The sequence below is a fragment of the Geospiza fortis genome, unplaced genomic scaffold (genome assembly GCF_000277835.1).
Source record: "Geospiza fortis unplaced genomic scaffold, GeoFor_1.0 scaffold1, whole genome shotgun sequence".
Taxonomy (NCBI): Eukaryota; Metazoa; Chordata; class Aves; order Passeriformes; family Thraupidae; genus Geospiza; species Geospiza fortis.
This window is the reverse complement of record NW_005054320.1, coordinates 7943420-7965512: the sequence shown is the minus strand read 5'-3', so window position 1 is coordinate 7965512 and position 22093 is coordinate 7943420. Positions and strand designations below refer to the sequence as shown.

The 22093-nt window shown below is 46.0% G+C and overlaps 1 protein-coding gene across 4 annotated transcripts; it reads left to right on the top strand.

Moving 5' to 3' along the window:
* The first annotated feature begins 798 nt into the window (after positions 1-798).
* ZNF384 (zinc finger protein 384) lies at positions 799-21893 on the top strand. Of its 4 annotated transcripts, XM_031056618.1 has the most exons (10): positions 800-1058; positions 3708-3774; positions 3914-4154; positions 4492-4813; positions 16821-17045; positions 17694-17876; positions 18668-18746; positions 19582-19740; positions 19885-19973; positions 20267-21893. In XM_031056618.1, exons 1-10 carry the CDS (start codon positions 1006-1008, stop codon positions 20289-20291), a joined length of 1443 nt encoding a protein of 480 aa, XP_030912478.1. In that variant the 5' UTR covers positions 800-1005; the 3' UTR covers positions 20292-21893. The 4 variants fall into 4 exon arrangements, with proteins under 4 accessions (XP_005420656.1, XP_030912477.1, XP_030912478.1 ...); XM_005420599.2 differs by having other exon boundaries at positions 799-1058; positions 19885-21893; XM_031056617.1 differs by having other exon boundaries at positions 799-1058; positions 3704-3774; positions 19885-21893.
* The last annotated feature ends 200 nt before the right edge of the window (positions 21894-22093 follow it).

The following is a 22093-nucleotide window of genomic DNA, read 5'->3' as shown; positions in this document are numbered from 1 at the left end:
GCCGGGGGCTGCCGCGGGCTGGGAGGAGATGGGAGACGGGAAGAGCCGCGGGTCCCGGAGCTGGGGCCGTGAGGGCGTTTGGGCTCCAGGGAGCGGGAGCAGGGATTGAGCGCCTGGAAGGAGCTGAGGCGCAGGGGATGCCTGCTGCCAGGCACCTGTTCCAACTGAGGCTCGCCCGGTCGGGGTGGAGGATATACAAGTGTTGGGGAACGGCACCAAAGTTCTGTCTCTGCTGTGCAGGTTTGGGATCCAGGACTTTTGATACATACATTTTGATATTCCTGATGTGTGTTCAAATGCACCTGTTCTAAAGGTGTAGCAGCGTTTGAACTTTCTGGTGCTTATGATTACCAGGGAAGTGTTTTTGCTTTTGTTGTAACAGCCTGTGTGGCTTTCAGCATCGTTAGTATTTTGCAGCAATTAAGCCTAAAAGCTCCTTGTCACTGAACAAAGATCTTGGGCAGACATAAAACAACAGTCTAAATTGTTCCCAAGCATTGCTCAGGGCCTTTTGTTGACTGCAAACTCCGTGCCGAATGGGAAATAAAAGCCAGGCATCTGGAGAATAAAGAAACCTGTGTTAAAAGTCAACCTCTGAACAAATACCTGCACATCCAACCTTGATTGTGCCTTCCAGAAACACAGCTTGTATCTCACCGTATATTTGCACGTGCTTTTGTCTGTCTGTTTATGATTAAAGTGCTGAGCTGCCAAGAAGTATAAATGCAGCACGTTAAAAGTATGTGATTCTGTGAGATGTAAACTCCAGATCCCTTGTCCCTTGTGAGTTCTCTGGTGCACTCGCTTGTTTATTTGGTGTATGTACATTTGTGGTGTGTACACAGAAAGTGTTTTTGGTTTACATCAGGAGGGTACGTTGACATCTGTGTGATACTAGACTGGTGAATAGGAAGAAGGTCCCATCTCTGGCCTGTTTGTGGAAGCTGGGATGATGAAGGCCCTGCAGTGGGAACGTGCTGTGGTACAGGGTTGAAGCTCCAGCCCATGTCTGGTAGTTATAGAGCAATTGGAAGGGTTACGAGCAGAGTTCTGGTAAAGTAAGTGTGAGCAGCGTCTCAGTGGGGGCTGCCAATAGGGGTGCATGTTTTCAAAATACCCTTTTAGCCTAAAAATGGGGTAGGGGAGGGACAGCTCTGGGTACTAGGCCAGCAGGTTGGTGGAGGAATCTTACCTTTGTTTTCTGCCTTTGGAAGACTGGCTTGCTAGTGAAATTGCATGAAAGCTTCAACTTTTACGCCATTTCTCCTTTTCCTCCACATTCTTATAACTCCATCACACTTCAGCCTTTCAAGCCAGAAGTTTGAGGCCTGGTAGATAATATGTATGGTCAAGCATTGAGATTTTTGGATGGAGAGGTAGATTCTGAGGGAGTCTAATGAAATCAGTGTAGCTGTCCTTTGAAGAATGAGTACAAGCCGCGTTTGACTTCCACACACTGTAAGCTGAGCAAACAAAAGTTAGATTCTCTGTGAAGTTCTGGTGCAAGACAAGATGGAGACAAGCAGCCACTGAGTGCCCTGGCCTCTGCTAGTCTGGATTTTGGAATCTGGAAATGGACTTGCCTTTTATTACTTGTTCTCTTTAAATAAGAAAGCTGTTGTGAGTTTTTTTGCTTAAATTGGCATCTTTCTGTTTAACTCCTGAAGTTTGCAGTTGCATCCAAGGGAGTCTTGGACAACTACAAAGTTTCTCTGGAAAATGCATCTGATTATTATTATTATTATATGAGACTTTGTGGTTTTGGACAGTCAGGTTCACTTTGGTGTTTTTGATGTGGAGGCTAAGCAAATAACTGCTTATTTATTTTAAAAACAAAACAAAACCCAAGCAAAAAACCTCCATCTTGGAAATTCCAAACAAAATACCACTCTTGATTCAGGTGGTGCTCAATTGCCAAGGATGTGTTATCTCCTCATGTGTGCCCATCCTGTGGAAGAAAAAAGTCATGTAATTAAGCGTTACATGCAAAGGGCTGTGCTGTGGGCAGTGTACTTAATAATTGATTTGGCTCAGAAAAGAAAGCAGAGGAAGGAAGGTAAGAGTCTTGCCCCATCAGCCTCTGATTGAATCACAGCAGTGCAAATCCAGAGTAATTCAGTCAGGCAGCGAGCAGTCTGACTGCATGCCACCAACGTAAGGTAAATAATTTATCCTTAAGTGTGTTTATTGGTTGATTTGCAGTGAGTGAGTGAGTGAGGCAGGAGTACTTGGCCTTGCTGTTGCATGAGCAATTCATAAAAACAAAATTATCGGGTAATTTGGTTCATTTAAATACTGCTTCTCCACACAGAGGAAAATTATCTTTGCATTTTGGCTCGCACACAGCAATTCCACATGTATTTATTCTGCCTTGATATACTTCTGTAATGTGTTTCATGCTACTGGGGGCATCCCTCTGAGCTCCCCTGAGCACTGAGACAGACCCTTCAGAAGCAATATTGTTCAATTATGAGACCACTGACAGACCATAACAGAAATATGAGTAGGACAGTTTGCAGGTAGCTGCATGAAAAACCTACAGTGGTTGTGCTCTCTGCCAAATGTATTCTGAGCATAGTTCTTACCTACCACTTATGCCATATTTGTTTAGAAATAGATGTATCTGTTTTCAGAAAATATTGTTTTGTTAATTTCTTTAGGTTTTGAGTAGTGTTTTTGCAAGTGTAACAAACTTTTTCCACTAATGGTATTACACAAAGGAATGTAAGGATTAGAAAGAAAAGTGCTTCTTCAGTCAGGTGTTCCCAAAGAGATTATACCTCTGCTCAGGAGACTCTCTTTTGGTGTCTAACTTGTCCTCTGAATGCAGGGAGAGTTGAGATGGAGCAGTGGGCACTTGGCTGTGGACAGATTCCTGCAGAATTTTGTCCCAAAGATGGGAAGAAAATGGGCAATGGAGAGCCATGACATGATCTTGCTTGGAAATAGGGTATCTCAGGAGCAAGGGAATCAGGTTATTTTCCTACTGCTTAGTCTCATTGGAGGAGAGCAGGAATATTGAATAATATTTCTGTGTTGCTTTCAAGAGTGGGGCTGGGGTGGCAGCAAGAAGTTAGGAGCCCTGAGTTGACTTCTTGGCCTGCTGTGGCTGTCTGTTATCTTGGGCAAGTCTGTTTCCCTCTCTCTGCCTGTCTTTCTTCCTGTGTAACATGATGCTAATGTCCCTTTGCTGCATCTCAGTCTTTAGTGTTGAGCTGGGGTGGAGGGACAGGCAAGGTCCAACATTTTCACTGCCTGTGGGGTCAGACTGTCTGTGATGGGGAAAAACAGTTTTCATCTGTATTTGCCTGCTTGCAGATGCACAGACTTCATTTATGCCATGTACTTGGGTGGATGATAATTGGGAAAATTTGGATGTGTTGTGGGTTTCTAGTCAGTCCTGTTTTTTGCAGAGAGGACTACTGGGCAAGGGACATTTCAGATGGACCCAAGCCCGTGGGAATAACAGGCACCTTTTTCCCCTGAAAATAATTTTTTTTAATTTGGGCAGATAGCTCAAAAGGGGGTAGAAGTTGCTCAAGAAAGACAGGGGAGAATAAGGAACTGTCACAGCATTAGACTGAGTCAGTTCCATGTTGGAGTCTCTTTGAGTTTAATGGTTTTTTTGTGTGTGTTTGTGTGTCTGTCTTCCTTATCCTCCATTCCTCTTCCCTTCCCCCTTCTTCTTGCCCCCTGTGCCCAGCTAGGATGGAAGAATCTCATTTCAACTCCTCCCCGTACTTCTGGCCAGCAGTGCCCACCGTCTCGGGACAGGTAAGATCTGCCAGCCTGTTGTGTGCAGAAGTTTACAATGCATGTTGCACAGTGAGTGTTTCTGTTGCATTTCTTGCTCAGCCAAATGCTGGGCAGAGCTGTGCCAGGGTATGCTAAGACCTGTCCTTCCCCCATTTAGATTGAGAACACCATGTTCATTAACAAGATGAAGGAGCAGCTATTGCCCACAGAGAAGGGCTGCAGCCTGGCTCCCCCCCACTACCCTGCCCTGCTGACAGTGCCCACCTCTGTGGCGCTGCCCACTGGGATCTCCATGGACTCGGACACCAAGCCGGAGCAGCTGACACCACACAGCCAAGCTCCCGTGACTCAGAACATCACCGTGGTACCAGTGCAGTCTGCTGGGCTCATGACAGCAGGTGGGGCACTCCAAGGGCTTCAGCAGTGTACAGAGGGGACTGTGGGATGAGGAAACACGAGGTCCTGGAGAATCCTTACTGGTCTGTAGATTATTCCTAGCCTTACTGGCGGTGTGGACTGCCTTGGTGTGGTTTCACTGTGAATCTCTAGGCACTCCATACATCCACCCTCTTTATGGAAGTGCAGCTTCCAGCAGGGGAGACTGGGAATGCTTTGGGAGGGGAAGCTACCCTTCTGTTTGTGTTGTAGTCAAAAGTAGGTGCTTCTATGGGATAAGGAGGTTGGGCATAATTGGAGATGTAATAACTGACTTCCTTCACCTTCCTTTGTTTGCAGGTCCTGGTCTGGTGATAACTTCCCCATCAGGTTCTCTGGTGACCACAGCTGCTTCTGCCCAGACCTTTCCCATCTCAGCTCCCATGATTGTCTCTGCGCTACCCCCTGGCTCCCAGGCAGCCCTGCAGGTGGTGCCAGACCTGTCCAAGAAAGGGACAACCACCCTCGCTGAAGGTGGCGGGGCTGGGGGAGTTGCCCCCAAACCGCCCCGGGGCCGCAAGAAGAAACGATTGCAGGAGTCGGGGCTGCCAGAGATGAGCGACCCCTTTGTGCTGACAAACGAGGATGATGAGGACCAGCACAAGGATGGCAAGACATACAGGTGGGGAGTGGGGTTAAACATTGCATGGGGATAGGGGTGTAATCCTTCAGAGGGTTACATGGGGAAGAAGAGATCTCTGCCTTGTACCTAGAGAGTCTCTGAGTAGAGAATCTTTGAGCTGCAGAAAGAGTTGAGTTTTCTTTCTGGTCAGGAATATACAAGCTGATTGGTTGACCCAAAACTAAGGATTTCCTTCTAGTCGACAGTCTTGATTTCCTGAATATATAGTTGTTAATGTTACTAGGTTAGTTAATGACCAGGATGTTATGGAGGCTAAACTACATCCTTGGTGGCACAGCCAGGTAGTATGGCTGGTGTCCTGCAGAGTGCAGTGCTGGCTGGTGCAGCTGGAGCTCTGCTGGTGTAGCAGAGAGCCCTGCTACACCTGGGTGCTCCTCACTTAGAGCTCCAGTCTGTCCAGTGTAAAGACTACAAACTGGAGACACACAGAGCAGGAAGTGAACTGTGGTAGTAGTGTCTGCTCCTGTGTGTATTGCCCCATGTGATCTCCTTCTATCTCAGCACTCCAAACAAAACAATGAAAAAAATTTAATTCTGAGTTAAATATTAAGGGTGTTTCTGAGCCCTAAGTGTGTCAGATAAGAGGGAGGAGAGTTCTGAGCCCTGAGGTTGGGTTTCTGAGCTTGGAGGGATGTGGCTTGAGTTTACGAGTGATGGGGAGGGGAGAGATAAGGTAGGAGGGAATACTTGAACCAGAGGATAAGCAGTGTGGGTGTTTTAGAAAAAGTGGAAACCAGACAGAGCAGAAAGTGGTAGGCAGTAAATGTGATGGTCTGTCTCAGGCAGGAAGCAGGAGCACTTTTGGGTGATTCAGTGATAGGTATTTCTGATGGTTGATTAAGATAAATAAGAGGTGAAGTAGTAGCCAAATTGAAACAGAAATAGGAGATGGTCCCTAGGTCTTCTCACTTGCCTATAATGTGCCCAGGATCCTATATGAAACAGTTTTCCTTTTATCATCCTAGATGTACTTTGTTTTGGTACAGATTTAGCTACCTTTCTGGAATTATGCCTTAAGAATATGAAGGCATCTACATAGAATCTGTGCGCCCACCCCAGGCATTTTATTTTTTCACTTTTAACTATAGCGTTTTTTTAATGTTTACATTTTTAATCAACACAGTTAAATGGGTACAAAACCAGAGCTTGGATCAGCCTTTTTATCTTAGCCAATGTCCCAGTTCTTCCACTTTGAAAATATAATCAGCGTATGGTGAGGAAGGGTGGGAGTGTTAGGTAGCTTGCTATTTGTAATCCCACCATTTATTTTGGGCCATAGCCACAGATCCACACTACTCGAGCTGCTTACAGTCTGGGTTGCTAATTAGGTTGTTAAATATGTATTTACAGGGGACACAATTGGCAGTGAACGCTAGAATTAAAGCTGAACCAGGGCTTTAATTATAGCTCCTTGTTTACTTGTAAGTTTGGAAAAAAATGCCCAAGACCAGGTGGAGTGACTCAGCAGAAACTTTATGAACACGCATAGTCTGCGTAACAGCTCATGAAAAAGCCTTTGCAAGGAAAAAACAGATGAGTATGTATGTGGGCACATGTAATTTCTTAATGTTTAAGATTTCTTTATGTTTTATCTGAGTTTGTTACCTCTTTCACCAGCTCCCACCCTAAGTAGGCCTTCCTCTGAGCAGTGCTTAGGTGTGAGAGAGCTAAATTGAGATTTACTGAAGACCACCAATAGTGGTGCTTCAGAAGGCAGTACTTCTGCCCTCCTTGAGATCTGCTCTTTGGATGATGCATCCCATGTGCAAGTTTGGAACTAAAAATGATTGGTGGAAAATCAAGGAAAGCGCTATATTCTCTTGGAGCTGTGGGAGAGAAGACCTTTGTGCAACGTAGTAAAATCGTTTCTCTATAATATGCATATGAATAGACTCACAAGTTAAAACGTTGAGGAATGCTGGGATCCTTCTGTATTCTAGAGGATGATTTCAGTAGTTCTCATCACTACAGTATGCAGACATATGCTAGCTAAATTAAGACTGTGGGTGAGGTTCCTCTACTCCTGCTTCTTTCTCAGGCTGGAGGAGGAGTTGGTTTTGGCATTCATATGACTACATTTGTATGATTTCACTGATTCCCATGATGAGACACTGAGAATAATGTACTCAGATTCCTGGAAGGAGTTGTACTACATTGATCAGTGTGTTTTGGTTTTTTTTTTTTAATACCCAATTCCTAAAACCTGATATTATTTTGCCAAATTTAATTATTTTTTTAAGCTTTGTTTTTGAGCTCTGTGAACTCTCTTGTCATGAGTGTCTGGGCAGGTGGCTAATATTTATAATTCCTGACTCCTAGTGTGGTGATAAAGACAGAGTAAGGCCTTGAATGAGGAGCACAGCCAGGCAGATGTGGGAGGTGTTGGAGAATAAACCTTGATACATGTACTGCAGCTCATCCGAGTCTCTGCTAAATGTGGAGGTGCCTGCTCCAGCAAATAGCAACTGCTTTATTGCTGTATCATCTCTAGAACTGAATTAGTAGGCTGCTGTGAAAGTGGTGGAAGAATCTCTATGACTAGGGGTTTTTTTGTAAGAAAAGGTGTGAGGCTTTTGCTAATGATGGCAGTACTTGCAGATCTTCGATGTCTGTCCTTAGGATTAGTCTGCCAGAGTCCTTGGTGCTTTGCATTGTGCTGCTGGAAGAGTGCTTGCACCTGCAGGGGACAGGATGTAACCCAGTCCTGTGAAGCATTTTCTTTCATGAGTAATGTCACTTCAGTCTTGTCTGGATTCATCGTCAGCTCTTTGTTAATCTTCCCTGACATCTTTGTAGAATTCCCTTTTTCTTTGGAAAATGAGTTCAGCATCAAGAGTCTTTCTAGAAGGATGCTGGCACTGTGGAGCACATGGCTTCTTCCCAGTGCTTTAAAAGATGCTGAGGAAAAGGTAGCAAACAGGTCCTGGATACAGTAGGATTGTTTTTTAGTCCTGGTGTGGTGGCTGTACCTGTGCGCTTTTAGAAGTCTGTGGTGTGATGTGATCAGTGGACAAGACTGATCAGGTGATTCAGCCGCTCTGGCCCAGATCATCAATTCTCTTTCTCTTGACAGTTCTCTAAGCAGTTTCTTTGTAAGAGGAAGAGAGCTCTGTATAGGCATTGCTAGGCTCTGGGACTAAGTTAGATCCAGGATGAATACCAGTTTATAGTCTGGAATGTTTTGTAAGCTGTGCTCTGGAGCCTCAGATACCAGCAGAAAGGTTGTTGGCTTGAGAAGGGCCTCACTGTCATAGTGTAATCAACACGCTCTGTCTTCTCCACTTCTAGTTTTGGGTTTTCCTTACTTTCACTGGGGAACAGCAGGGAAGCTGGGAGACAATAAGCAGCTGAGGGACATAGGAAACTCCAGAGATGAGTCCAAGGTGCAAAAATGTAGAGAATCCTTAGTGAACTGAGCTGCAGAAGGTGAGGAAGCTGGATGGAGACCCTCATTAGAGAGCAAATTATGTACGCAAGGGGAACTGGATATCTTCTCAGGCACGTCTTGTTTTAAGCCTGTTTGGATTTAGCATTTCTGTTAAGTGATAGTTTTGAATCAGTTTGTAGTGTGGTGGCTATGAGTGTAGTAAGCTACACGTGTCTGTGCCAATATTGTTGAATTTGGCCGGTTTTAAGCTTGGAAAAAATCTGTTAAACATGCTCTGAGATGATTTATAGTTTGCAGGTGGAAATACAGGAAGGTAATATTCTCTTTGAGGCTTCTTGAGGTTGCATCACTCCAGGCACTCAGCAGACAGTCTATCTCCACAGAGGAGACAAATACAGTCTGACTTCTCTCAGTTTCTGTGAGAGGCTGGACTATATATCTACCCTTTCTGCACCTCTAAGCATCTTCTAGAGTTGCACTGGAGGGCCAAACATGCTTTTCCTTCAGGCACAACTGCTCCTCCTCCTGCTTCAGAAGGGGTCTCTAGTGCCCAGTGTGGACAGTAACCTCCCTCTCTGATGGACACAACAGCAAGGCATGAGAAGACACTGCTTAGTTCAAACGTGGTAGGGATGAGAACTGGAGCTGTTTGTGCTGAGGAAATCTGGAAACTTGGTAGAGATGGGAATCAGAAAGGAGGAGAGAAAAGGGCCTACAAACTAGGGAATGCAGCAGAGGATGTGATGGGGAGCCTCTTTGCAAGGGAGAGAGGGGAGAGCTAGCACAGAAATAAGCTATAAGCAGCCAAGACTGAGGGATGGAGGAAAGAACCAGACCTGCTAGGTGCTGGAAAGTGAGGAACCTAGAACTGGCAGAACAGAGAGGGACAAGAGTATGGGATATGGACAGACAAACAGAAGCATGAGGGAGAGGAGATAAATGTTAAATTATTGAGGGAATGAAGTAGCAAAGAGCCCCTGCAGTAGAGGATCAAGAGGCTGGGGTATGTGGGTAAAGAGCTTGGGTCTAGGCCTTGGTGCAGGAGAGGGGATTGCTCTGGGCTGGAAGGCTAAGGGCAAAAGGGGAATTAAGTTCAAAGTGTCAGGCAGAAAGGTTGACCACATTCCCTCCAAAGCCTAGAAATATTAAACCCAGTGTTTCTAAATTTTACCATGGCTTTGATGTCAACATAAGAATGTGACCTCCTCTGGCAAAGAACCTCATCTCCCTCTTAGGCTAGAAAAAGGTGAGAAAGTATTGTTGCTGTCATTTATCATCTTAGCTGCAGTGGCAGAGGTCTGTGCAGTGGATTTTAAGATTGCTGATGACCAACGTGGGTGTCAGTGTGATGCCACACGTTGGAATTTCTGTTTGCTTTTTTTAACAAGTGGTTCCGTGAGCAGCGGAACTAATGATGCCTGGTTTCCAGCGGCTCTCTCCTGTGTGGATTCTCTGATGTCTAATCAAGGGTGAGCTTATTAGCCTTTCCCTCAGTAGAGGACTCCAAGAGAGTCTCTCTTCTTTCCTCAGCTGCGTATTTTTGAGACTTGTCTTGATTTTTAAGATCCTTACCCCTTTTCCAGAGTGGCTGGCATTGTCTTATGGTCTCAGAGCTCTAAGGAATATTGTTGCACATGCACATTTACATATGCACATGCAGTTTGTACACATAATCCTTGCTTTGTATATAAATGCAATGCTTGGAGCTTAGAAAATGACAATTTGACTGGCCACATGCCTGAGAGTATAATGAGGTAAAACTTTGTGTTATGGTAAGTTCTCTCCCTTCTGCTGAGATGTAACTGTGAGTGTGTGCACGCATGTGCTTTCCTTTGGCAGTTCCTCATAGTGCCAAACAGAAGGAATTGACAGGAGAAGTTCTGCAGTCACAAATTCTAATTTTGGCATGTTACTTGTCAATGGAATGAGTGTGTGCAAGGAAATGAGGAGGACAGTCACAGTTTCAGCTTGGGAGAGAGGGAACTTTAAAACTGTATTTTGTTCCTCTTATCTGATTACACCTTAATTTGGCCCTGTTGAGTCAATGCACTTTGATACCATTCTTGATTAGTTATTGGTACACGATAGCCTGTCAGAGACCTGCATGTTTGCTCGACCTGAAAGGAATATTCTGTGAAAAGGAAATAAAATGCATTGACATGGGATTGTGGAATTGAGGGGGATGATCTGGGGAAGCCATTTGCTAGTATGAAGAACTGTTGATTACATTTGCCTCTGCCGCAGATTGCTGTGGTATCCTACGGCCCTACACAAAGATAATCTTGCCTTGAAGTGTGTGCAAGTATGAGTTAGGTTGAATCTTCAGTGGATTTGCGTTTGTCTCAGGCTACAAATGACCATAGAGAGTTACCCTGAAGTAATTAACATTCGGTGTTCCCAAAACCATAATCTCAAGTATCATTGAACACTCCTCTGTTACAGGTCAGACCCTGTTCTGCTTTGCAGAAGTGTTGCAGCTCATAAGAGTAGCACAGAAATTTATAGGAGCAGTGATATGAATGTATGTAACAGGAATTTTCTTGTAAAGGAAAAAAAAGAGGTCACAGATATCAGTTTGGCCACTTGGAATTAGTGGGTGCGTCTCTCTTGCTGTGTTTCACTGGGTCTTTTGTGATTCCCTTGCCTTACAAAACATAAACCAGGGGCATTGTGGAGATAGATGAGTACTTATGGAGCACTGATACTTCTGTGGTGGGTACAGGAGATGAGTGATCTGCTTCACGAGGTTGGAATTGCATGTTGGAATTGGACGAGGCTTAAGGCTGTCCAGAGTGGTGATAGAAAAAGCTGAATGCTTGCTTGTTAAGTATCTGTCTGTGCAACATAATAAAAGTGCAGTTCTGTGAAACAGTCAATAAAGCTGTATCAGAACGCACCTGCATTGCAGAGCCAAATTATGGTGACATGGATGACCTTAATCCTGATGTTTCCAAATTTCCTAGTGCTTTCTAATGGGCCTTTTGTATTCTTTTAATTTTAGCTCTTGCATGTTATCACTGTAGTGGGAAGCACATTATTGTGTTTTATTGTTTTGTTGGTCTTTTATGCTAATGGTGACTGATTTCAAAAATTGGTGGACAATGTCTTAGGCCTGATGTTCAATAATTTGGAGGTCAACAGAAAGTCGTGGCTGATAATCTAAATATAAAAACAATGCTGGTAGGTAGCTGTAAAGAAATGGGAACTTTATGTGGTTGTTAATTGTTCAGACAAAATATATTTTAATACAGTCCCATGGAAGACTTAGCCTTTTGGGACAGCATGATGTCTCCAGCAGCCAGGGACTGAGGTCCAGATGTTTGGACACAATGGCAGACATTATCAGACAGAAGTGTTTTGTTAGACTATTGAATGTCTCTGGTCTAAAGATAAGAAATATGGAGGAACATTATCCTGGAAAGCAATGACTGTGAAAAAGACTTTTAGGAATTAAGTGACATCATGAAAGCTCCCAATGCAAGACTGCGATGGAAAAGGTTTAAGGTGCAACTGTTGAAAGCATAAATGATTGAGTCATTAAAAGAACACAGGGAATTTGTGAAGTATGCTGAAATACCACAAAATTCTGCATCAGGTATTTTTAGGGTCATTTGGAAAAATGGACAAAATGCGGGAATGCCCTCAAATCTGGGAACTGGGAAAGTGCCATATGATGAGAGCATTTTGAACTGCTCTTTGCCTTGCCAGTATATGAGAGTATGCTTTTCTGCAGCCTTACCAAGCCACCAGGTGACTGAAGGACTGTGGAAGTAAGTTGACCAAGATCTGTGAGCATAGCTGATGGATTTGTTACACACTCCAGTAGTGTAAACTGTGCAGTGGAAGCACAGCATTGGCTTTGGAATAGGAGCTGATGCTGGGTGTGCAAGTGTGGAAGCAGAGATGCAATTCCTGTGCCTTCATTTGGCGTCTTTGTACTCACTGGCTTTATTTGGGTGTTGCCCAAGTGTACCTGTGTATCTTGGATGTCAGTTTTGTCTCCTTTCCCCTCCTCTTACAAAATATTAACAAGAGGTCACAGATATCAGTTTGGCCACTTGGAATTAGTGGGTACGTCTCTCTTACTGTGTTTCACAGTAACACTTAAAAAATGGGGCAATGTGAGGGTCAAGCATTTATCATGAACTGTGTATCCATTATTATGCTATGCTTGCATTAGTTACTTCATTAACTCTGCATTGAAAGGCAGGACATTTCCTTCCTTTTTAAATGCACTGCTGACTCTGACAGCCTAAACTTACCTAGTCTAACTTCAGACTTTCCTGGTTTGATTTTTAGTTTTACTGATGGTCTAACTTGTATATGTAGCCTAACAGAAGGAGCAAGGACTCAACTTGTAAGACTGCTCTCAGTAGATACTAGGAATTCGAATTCTCAGAGCCATATAAAGCTTACATAGTTTTCACAACTGTGATACTGATTAATTAAGCACTTGATTGAAAAAGGCTGTTAATCCATGTTGGGCAAATTTTACTATGAGCTGGTATTTCAGATGGCATTTTATCTCCTAACAGCATCTGATGAATGAGGCGGAACATTCCATGAAAAGTGGGAAAAAAATACAGCACTGTGTGCCACAGAGTTGTAGTCTAGTTGCTATAGGCATCATTTTCTCTATGACTCATTGTGATGACTTTCATATGGGAGTAGAAATAGAATTGTGCATCCACCTTTTGCTGGCATTTCATGATTTTTGAGTGTCTTTGTCTAACATGAACATTTTTTGAATGTCTTTATTTCCTATAAAAAAGAAAGCATTGTAAACATTGGAAGGGGTTACTTTTGATCTCTGGCATATGGCTGAGTGCTAATTTAACTGTTTGATATGAACCTCTGTTTTATTAAGGATGTTTTCTCCAAGGCTGTCTGAATTTGCAGAGCCATAACAAGGAGCTGCAGGGGATGTTGTGTCACACCATCAATGGGAATGCTGCAGTCATTTCTGTTTCTTGCTGTCAGAAAGAATGCAGCCAAAGGAGGGGTAGTTTAGAAGCACAGTGGGGAGACTATTAAAAATGGATATTAAACAGAGGAGGGGGTAGAAATCAATTATTTCATATAGTGTTTCATTCATGCTTAGTAAGGAGCACTCCCTATTTTCCTCTCCCCAGCCAGAATTTCACTGAAGTAGAACACTGAAATGCTGCTAGTGTCAGATGGGATATTCTTATTATCCATATAGACTTAACATTTTTTTTAATCCATATTTGCCCACTAGAGGGCTGATTGCATCTTTCCCTTTAATATTTGATGTTGTCTGAAGCAGAATGCAAAGCCCTTAATTAAATGGATCATTTGTTCCCGTGAAAAAGCCTGATACCACACAATATAAAATTCTGAAATGCAGCTTTCTGTTATATTCCAGGGCTTTTTTTAACTCGTAAGGCTCATGAATTTGTTAATGCTGCATAACATTCTTGCTCTCTCAGGGTTGATGCTAATTAGATGATTAGAAAATGAGTTCTTGCAAGATTTTAATTCTAAATGTTTTTGAAAAACAATATCAGAATGTCTATAGCTGCTAAATTCAGACAACAGGGTTTGGTTGGTTTGTTTGTTTGAGGGTTTTGTTTTGATTTTGGGGGTTTTGAGGAGGTTTAGGTTTTGGGGGGTTCTGTTATTGTTGTTGAGGCCTGTTTTGGCTAATAATCAGATTTATCATTATCATGCAAGTGCCAGCGATATTTTGAAAACTTCTTTATAATTTTATTTTGAAAATGGAAAAGGACATGCAGTCTGTTTCTCTTCATTAAAGTTTATTTTAGAGAATTTCTGACTTGAAGGCAGATACCTGGCAAAGCAAATAAGTAAAGGAAAGGGTGCACAGGAGTTATGGAAGATAAAGTTGATGGCTTTATGGCACTATAGATTTAATGCATGGGACTACTTGGACTTGATGGCATGGTAAAGTTCATTAATTTTTCAGAGCAGAATAGACTATTTAAAATTTAGAGTCTCGTGTACAGCACAGAAGAGATTAGTGTCCAGTATTCCCTTTAAACTAGAGCAGAACCCTTAGAAGGGTATTTCTCTCAGAAAGGTATCTGGATTCTGATTGTAGGGGCCAAGTGATTGAGACCATATTGTAGCCTCCAAGCCTTGTTCCAAAGATGCATTATTCTCATGGCTGGAAAAGGCCTGTTTCCTCTTTTTTCCACTTCTGGTGTCAGTTGTTGTTCCTCATTATATCTGACTTGTTCATAAAATAAGCCCCTAGTAATTGATATTTTTCTCCCTTCATAGATTTATTTGGCTGTTGACCAAGTTATCTTTTAAGCTTTACTCCAAACCTAGATCAACTGGAGTCAGTGAATCTTTCCTGCAAAGCCAATTTTCCACATGCCATCATTCTTTAAGTTTGCTGAGCCTGTGTGAGTTTTTCAGTAATTGTTGAGGACACTGACTTCAGAATTAGACATGCTGTTGGCAAGAACAGTCACTCCCCTCCTGTGTACAAAAAGGATACCTGCTATTCCCCTTTGTTTTGGTGAGCCATATTAGCACAGCCTCACACTGGGAGCTTGTTCTCAATTGAATGGTTCCTTATCAGAGGGCCAATGCTGTGGAACGGGCTTCAGTTGAGAGTAATGGAAGTCAGCATCTGCTGAGAAGGAGCTTGCTAAAAGTCAAGCATGGGATTATGCTGTAATTGCTTGCAGTAGCAGGGAACTGGACTTGGCGACTCAAAGGTATTTTTCAGTTCAGTGTTCACCTCAGTTATTTCTAACGTTGGTGCTTTCAAGGATACACAGTCCTCATCATGTAAGTATGACTTGATTACTGCAGAATATATATATGCTTTATTCAAGTCTAGCGTTTCAGGAAGTCTGGAACAAGCGGTGCGATTTGAGATAGTTTGGTTTATAAACCAAGAGTTACTTTTTTTTAAAAAAAGATGATGCTGATGTACCTTTTTACTCCTTATGTCTTTAATTGATGTAGGGATAAACAGTCAAATTGCTTCTGTTTGTTGATTCCAGCAGAGATCCGTGTGTGTGCGTATTGAGGAGGGATTTATGTAAGGATGTACTTAGTTTGCATGTTCTGTTAGGGCTTGCAATTAAAATGGATTAAGAAAAAGATGAAGGTAGGACACGTGGGAACAACTGTTAGAGATGATAATGAATGTAAAAGAGCAAAGGTGGAGAGGAGGGAAATGTTATGACAGGTGTGTGTTAGAGTGCTTGCTAGGGAGGCATGGCTTCCAGCTAAATGGCTGGGAATCAAGCTGTGGCTCAGAAGGGCCTGTGGAAGTGAAGGTAGGTGCTGGATAAATACTGCTTACATGACATACGCTAATCAGACTGCACACATCATAAAGCTTCTGGCTCCAACAGAGCCACAACAGTCAATGCGATGAAGTATCCTCCTGAGAGGAGATGGATATGGGGAATAGCAGGATCAACTCTGTGGCTTGTAATACCTGCAGAGACTTTTGTTGCTGAGCAGTTTTGTAAACACTATAAAACTCAAGAAATTCCCAGACAAAACCACTGTGAACATTGAATTCATGTTAACCAGCCTTCCTCTGGCTGGCATCTCTTCTCTCAAATGTGACCCTGGAAGTTACATGTGGAGATTCTATTTTGTCTTTAATGTAAATGAAAACCCTAAATTCAGATAAACCTTTACTCTGCCCCTTGTTTGACACACATGGGGGGTGGGGAAGAAATGGAAGAAAGAACTTGGATGCAGCTTCTATCTCTCTGTCAAATTAAAAACCACAAAAGCTTTTACCATCTTGAACTGTAAAACAGTACGAGCTTTTCTTAACAGCCTGGTGTCGTAGTGGAGGAACAGTTTTTAACAGCAGCATCCGTAGCAGAGTGATGCCAACTGCTTCTTCTTGTTCAGAGAGTCTGTGTGTTAACAAATACATTTCTGATCATTATGGGAACAGATGGATCCAAACGCCCAGACAAAACATTTTGCATCAGATCAGTAAGACTGAAATGATGAAAGCCCACTAGACCAATTAAATACCACATTTGATATCCAGAGTATCTTTGTGAAACCCACTAGGAAAGCAGCACTGCTGTTATTCTCAGCATTTTATATCCTAAATATTTTGAGTGTCTTCTCCAGAAATGGGAGCAGAGTTAAGTGGATTTGGCCATTTCTGCTCTCACAGACTTCACAGTACATTGAATTAACTTCTAATATGAACTATAACCTAGGATTTCCAGATTTTCCAAGGTTTTTTTACTGAAATAAATCATAGATTAACAAAGTTGAGGTTTTGTCTGGGAATTTTTCCTATCCCCTTAGCATTGCTGTTGGAAAATTTTCAGAGTGCTGCCCTACCTCTCTTGCAAGCCAATTGGTTTCTTCCAACACCTTCATTGTCTGGCTGTGAAGTATTGTTTGTTCTGTTACACCAGTTCCAAGCTTAAATTTGTTCCCCTGGGACTGAACCACTCACAGCCAAGCCGTGTCCCAGGTGAAACCTCCCCAGTACCACATAGTGGGAAAACGCCCCTTCTTCACTCAGTGTGGAGGATCCCATCCGGTTAGAGTTGATCCATATTGGGGCTTACCCCCGTGTGACCCTGTCTCTTCCCCTCGCCCCGGTCCCAGGTGCCGGATGTGTTCGCTGACCTTCTACTCCAAGTCGGAGATGCAGATCCACTCCAAGTCCCATACGGAGACAAAGCCACACAAGTGTCCTCACTGCCCCAAGAGCTTCGCCAACAGCTCCTACCTGGCCCAGCACATTCGTATCCACTCAGGGGCCAAGCCCTACACGTGCAGCTACTGCCAGAAGGCCTTCCGCCAGCTCTCCCACCTGCAGCAGCACACACGGTAAGGGCCAGAGGAGGCTGGGGCCCTCTGCACTGCATGTTGCCGTCATCCCAGCATGCTGTGAGCACCTCAGTGGGCAACTGCCTGGGCAGACCTGGCTGGTTGTGGCAGGCTGCTCCGGTCGTACGCACGGCAGAGCGGCGGTAGCGGTACTGGACACGTGAGCCTGGTCCCCGGCTGTGAGGGGCTGGGCGCGCTCAGGTTAGCGCTGCTCCGCCGGAGAGGCGCCAGCAGTGGAGTGACGCTTTCTGACAGGAGCCAGGGCTGGTTGTGCCAGTGTGAGAGTAGAGCGGGCATAGGAGGACTGTTCCCTGTCGCCCCAGCGTAGTTCTGCCAAACATCTCAAGTCCAGGCTTGCAGCCCCCCTGCTGTTTCAGCCACAGGCTTCCCACACACAGCTCTGCCAATGCCCCTCAGTCCAAGCTCTATAGTTGCTCTCTCTGGATCCTCCCCCGGTGCAGACAGACCATGGTCTCTTGAATCCAAGGGGAGCACAGTTTGAGACCAAGAGAGCTCATGCTGTGTTCGGAGTTCCTTCATGTAGCAGATAGCGTGGTGCTGTCCCACCCCCTTTGTGCCCTCATTCCATCAGCACTAGCCAGATGGCGGTCATGTCCAACTGCTGCTGCTCCTCCTCCTCTTCGGCAGGATCCACTCCAAGCTCCACACGGCGATTGTCAAGCCACACAAGTGTCCTCACTGCTCCAAGAGCTTCGCCAACACATCCTACCTGGCCCAGCACCTCCGCATCCACTCGGGGGCCAAGCCCTACACCTGCCGCTACTGCCAGAAGGCCTTCCGCCAGCTCTCCCACCTGCAGCAGCACACACGGTAAGGGCCAGAGGAGGCTGGGGGCCTGGCCCTGGTCCCCCCGCGCTGCCGGCATGCACCTCTGGAGCACGCGCGCCAAGCATGCGGGGGGCGGGCGGGGAATGCGGCCGGCTGCACCCCCAGAAGGAGGGGAGCCACCTGAGTGGACGGAGTGGAGGCTGCGCCGGAGACACTGACCACGTCAGGGCTGAGGTGGGCACGTGCTGTCCCTGGGGATCCTTGGTCTTGCACCGTGGGCGGCACAGAGAGAGAGCGATAGAGAGAGAGGCATTGGCTGTAGGGGATCCTGGCCTGGCACCACGGGGGTTGGACTGAGTGTGTGGAAGCTGCTCCTGGCATTGCAGGGGGACAGGGACAGGTTAACACTGTAGGTAAACTCAGCCTGTTACTTGAAAGGAAAAGTGTTGGTGTGTCTATCGTGGAGGGAACAGAGCTGCTTTCTTGGTACTGTGGAAACAAGAGAACAGATTTCTCTTGGTCATTTAGGACTTCTGAGTTTGGAGCAGGGAGCCTGGACCTCCAGACCCCTTCCCAATACATTTTTAGGTAGCTCACATGCTGAGCTGTCCAGGCATTCCTAAGCTCTTACTCCCCAATCCTTGTCACTGTGAAATCTGCTTGACTGCCTGTCTTCAACTTCTAACTGGACGTGGGAGCTAGGCAGAGCTCTCTTTGTCCAGCTAGAATGGCATCTGAAGGCAACATCATCCCCTTCACACAGCAGCAGGCCCTGGCAGTCTGCCCTGTCTGCCTGCTCACTGCCTCCCATTTGTGCTCTTCCTCCTCAACAGTATCCACACCGGGGACCGACCCTACAAATGTGCTCACCCTGGGTGTGAAAAGGCTTTCACCCAGCTTTCCAACTTGCAGGTAAGGGGCTGGGTGTGTCCTGCTCTTCCGCAAGGGTTGGCAAGAGTGCCTGTGGTAGAGGAGGTGGAGGAAGTGGGGCAGCTGGGAGGAGAGTAAAAGAATGCAGAAGGCTATTGAAGCCCTGGGCAGGGAAGAGATTCCTGACTTGTGGCACTAGTGGCCCAAAGAAGTCGCATAAACGGTCACATCCTGTAAAATTGACTTGAAAGTGGTGAGACCTTAGTGAAGTTCTCCCCATCTGTTTTGCAGTTTTCTAACTTAGCTGGGGTGCAACTTTTGTGAAATGTTACACCCAATAAAGTCTGGGTATCTGCGTGGGTTTTTTGTTTGTTTTACAATGAAATGGAGGGTGTAAGGGTAGGGTTGTAGGAAGCAGAGGCGGTGTGTCCTGTTGCAGTACCCTGGAGGAGGGGGACTGTAGAGTGTGCCAAAAAGCAGAGAGCTGTAAACACCTGCAAGCAGTTAAAGCAAATCCTGCCCTGAAGGTATTAAATGCAGGGAGCAGATGTATAGAGGGGCAGAAAAGGAGAGACCAGGAAAAGACTGAGAGTTGCATGGAAACTGGGAAGGTGGGGGTTGTGGAGCATTAAGAGTCTCTGCTCTTCTAATGCCTAGTATGCATGAGAGGGAAGGGCATGTGTGGGGGGGGGGGTGTGGTGGGCTGGAGGGAGAAGTTCTGTCCCTATGCTAGGAGCCAGCTCTACCTTCCCGAGCAGCCAGGAGCTTGGGGCCTGCCTGTAACGGGGTGTTGGAGGTAAAGCCATCTCCAGTACTAATAGTTGCTTCCTTCCTCACACTTGCTGTCTCTTTCCTGCCTGCTGCTGCCACCCGCCAGTCCCACAGACGGCAGCACAACAAAGACAAACCTTTCAAGTGCCACAACTGCCACCGTGCATACACGGATGCTGCCTCGCTGGAGGTGCACCTGGCCACGCACACGGTGAAACATGCCAAGGTCTACACCTGCTCCATCTGCAGCCGGGCCTACACCTCGGTGAGTCTACAAAAGTGGTCAGCTTCCCAGGGAGCAGCTTCTGTAGATCCAATGGGAGCAGTCCCCTGAGTTGCCATCTCCCTCCCTATTGGCTTTGGCTCTTGTGAGTCGTTCCCTCCTCTGACACGCTCCCTCCCGTTGCAGGAGACGTACCTGATGAAGCACATGCGGAAACACAACATCCCTGACCCACAGCAGCAGGTGGTTCAGGCACAAGCCCAGGCCTCGCAGCAGCAGCAGCACTTCCAGCCGCAGGGCGGGGGGGCAGCAGGGGGCCCTTCTGGAGACACTAACCAACCCAACCCTCCCCCCCAGTGCTCCTTTGACCTGACTCCTTACAAGACTTCAGAGCATCACAAGGACATCTGCCTCACTGTCAGCACCAGCGCCATCCAAGTGGAGCACCTCTCCAGCTCCTAGAGAGACCTCAACCCAGGGAGCAGAACGCCTCTTGTGCATAGCCTGTGCCAGGGGCACCGCTTGTGCAGCGGCCCTCCTCGTGCAACAGTTTCCAGCCTCTCCTCCTGCAGCAGCCTCTTCTGGCTGTGTAACCCTGTTCATGGCAGCCCCTTGCACAACAGCCTGTCTCAAGGGGGTGCTCCTTCTGTGCAACAGCCTGCCTGGTAGGAGGATGCTTCCTTGTGCAAGAGCCCCTTTCCTGTGCTGGGATCACTTCCTCATGCAAGAGCCCCTCCTTTGAAACCCAAAGAAAGGCCCCTGTTTTGCCTTCTCTCTCACTGTAGGATGTGTACGAAGCAGGGCTGCGTGTTGTGACACGCGTGGTGGATGGGATGGAGAGACGGCCCTTGTATATACATGGGCTTGGACACGTGTTTTTAGCAGGCCACAGAAGAATGTGGTAGGGTTCACAGCTGGATGGGGTTCTTTGAGGATTGCCTTGAGTGTCTAAGAGAGAAATATCCATTCCTGTCCCTCCTGCTTGTGAAAGGGAGGAGGGGTCGCTCGTCCTGCCCCAAGGACTGGATGGGAGAAACCTTCTCCTCAGTGGAAGGTGAGACCAGTGGAGGGGGGAGAGGTGAGGCATGTTCTCTGGGATGGACAGGTGCCTACACTGCCTAAGGGCTGTGGAGTATTGCATTCTTTCTCCTCCCCTAGTGGAGAGCAGTAGAGAGGAGTCTGTCTGAACTGGCTGCTGCCTCTCTCTCACAGCTGTCTGAGCAGCACAATGGCCCCGTAGGAATGTGGGTTCCTGCTCATTGCCCTTCCTGCCTGTTGTGGATGATGTCCTAGCAGCTTGTACTCCTCCTCCTCTCCCTCCTGCTTTTCCCCTCCTCAGAAAAGCCTGCAGGCATCAACAACAAACCAAAAAGCAACAGGAGGGAGGGTAAGAGACTGCCAAAATAATCATCACCCTCTCTCTACTCCCTTTCCTGAAAGGCGGAATGACAGCAGTTCTGACACTCACATACCTGTCCTGCCCCAGTTTCCCAAAGGGAAAGACGAGGAGGAGGAGGAATAGACCAGTCTTTTCAAGGGGCTGGCAGGAAGCGGGGAAAGGCTAGCTTCTCCTGCTCATCTCTTGCCAGAGTGCTCTCCCAGGCTCCCTCTTGCCAAGACGGGCTGGACTCACATGGCAGTGGTGGCCTCTTCTGGACCCTGGTCATGGGAGAGAATCCCCAAAAGGTGGACAGTGGAGAGAAGGGGATGAAGATCCCCACAGAGAGACCAATCTAATGAGAAGGGGGAGCCAACAAGAATAAACTGAAGGCCCCTTGAATTTATATATATATATATATATAAATATCTATTCCCCACCCCTGGCCCGCTCTGTCCTTGCTGTAACTGTTTCTATCTCTGTGTTTATAAAACGCATTATCCTGGCGAATTTTTATTTTCAATCTTCGTTTGTTTTTCCCTTTCTCTTCGTCTTCAATTCTCCTTCCTCTTTTTTTTTTTTAAATTGGTCCACATGACTGCTAGTCTTGTGTGTTACTTATTAGTTTCTTTGGATCATGGAGGCTGACTTGGAAGAGAATGAGAAGGCAAGGGAAAAAGCATGTGTTGTTGGGTTTTAAAATCAGTCACCCACCCAAAGCCTATAGAATCCCAGACTTCTGTATGAACAACCAATAGGGGCTTCTATTTTATTTTTTTAACCACCCTGTATAGAAATAAATTGGTGTAAAAGGCTCCTTGAAGGTGCTGCTGCGAGCAGCCTGCCCCTGTGACGTGTGTTCCTTCCCCCTGCAGCCGAGCCCTGCAGGAGCCTCTGGAGGGGCCGTGCGGGCAGGCACGAGGGCGGCACATCCCTGCCTTTGGCACTTTGCGCTTTGCACAAGAACAGCGAGGAGCTCTGCACCTGGGGAGCCTGTGGCAGAAACCTTTTCTCTGG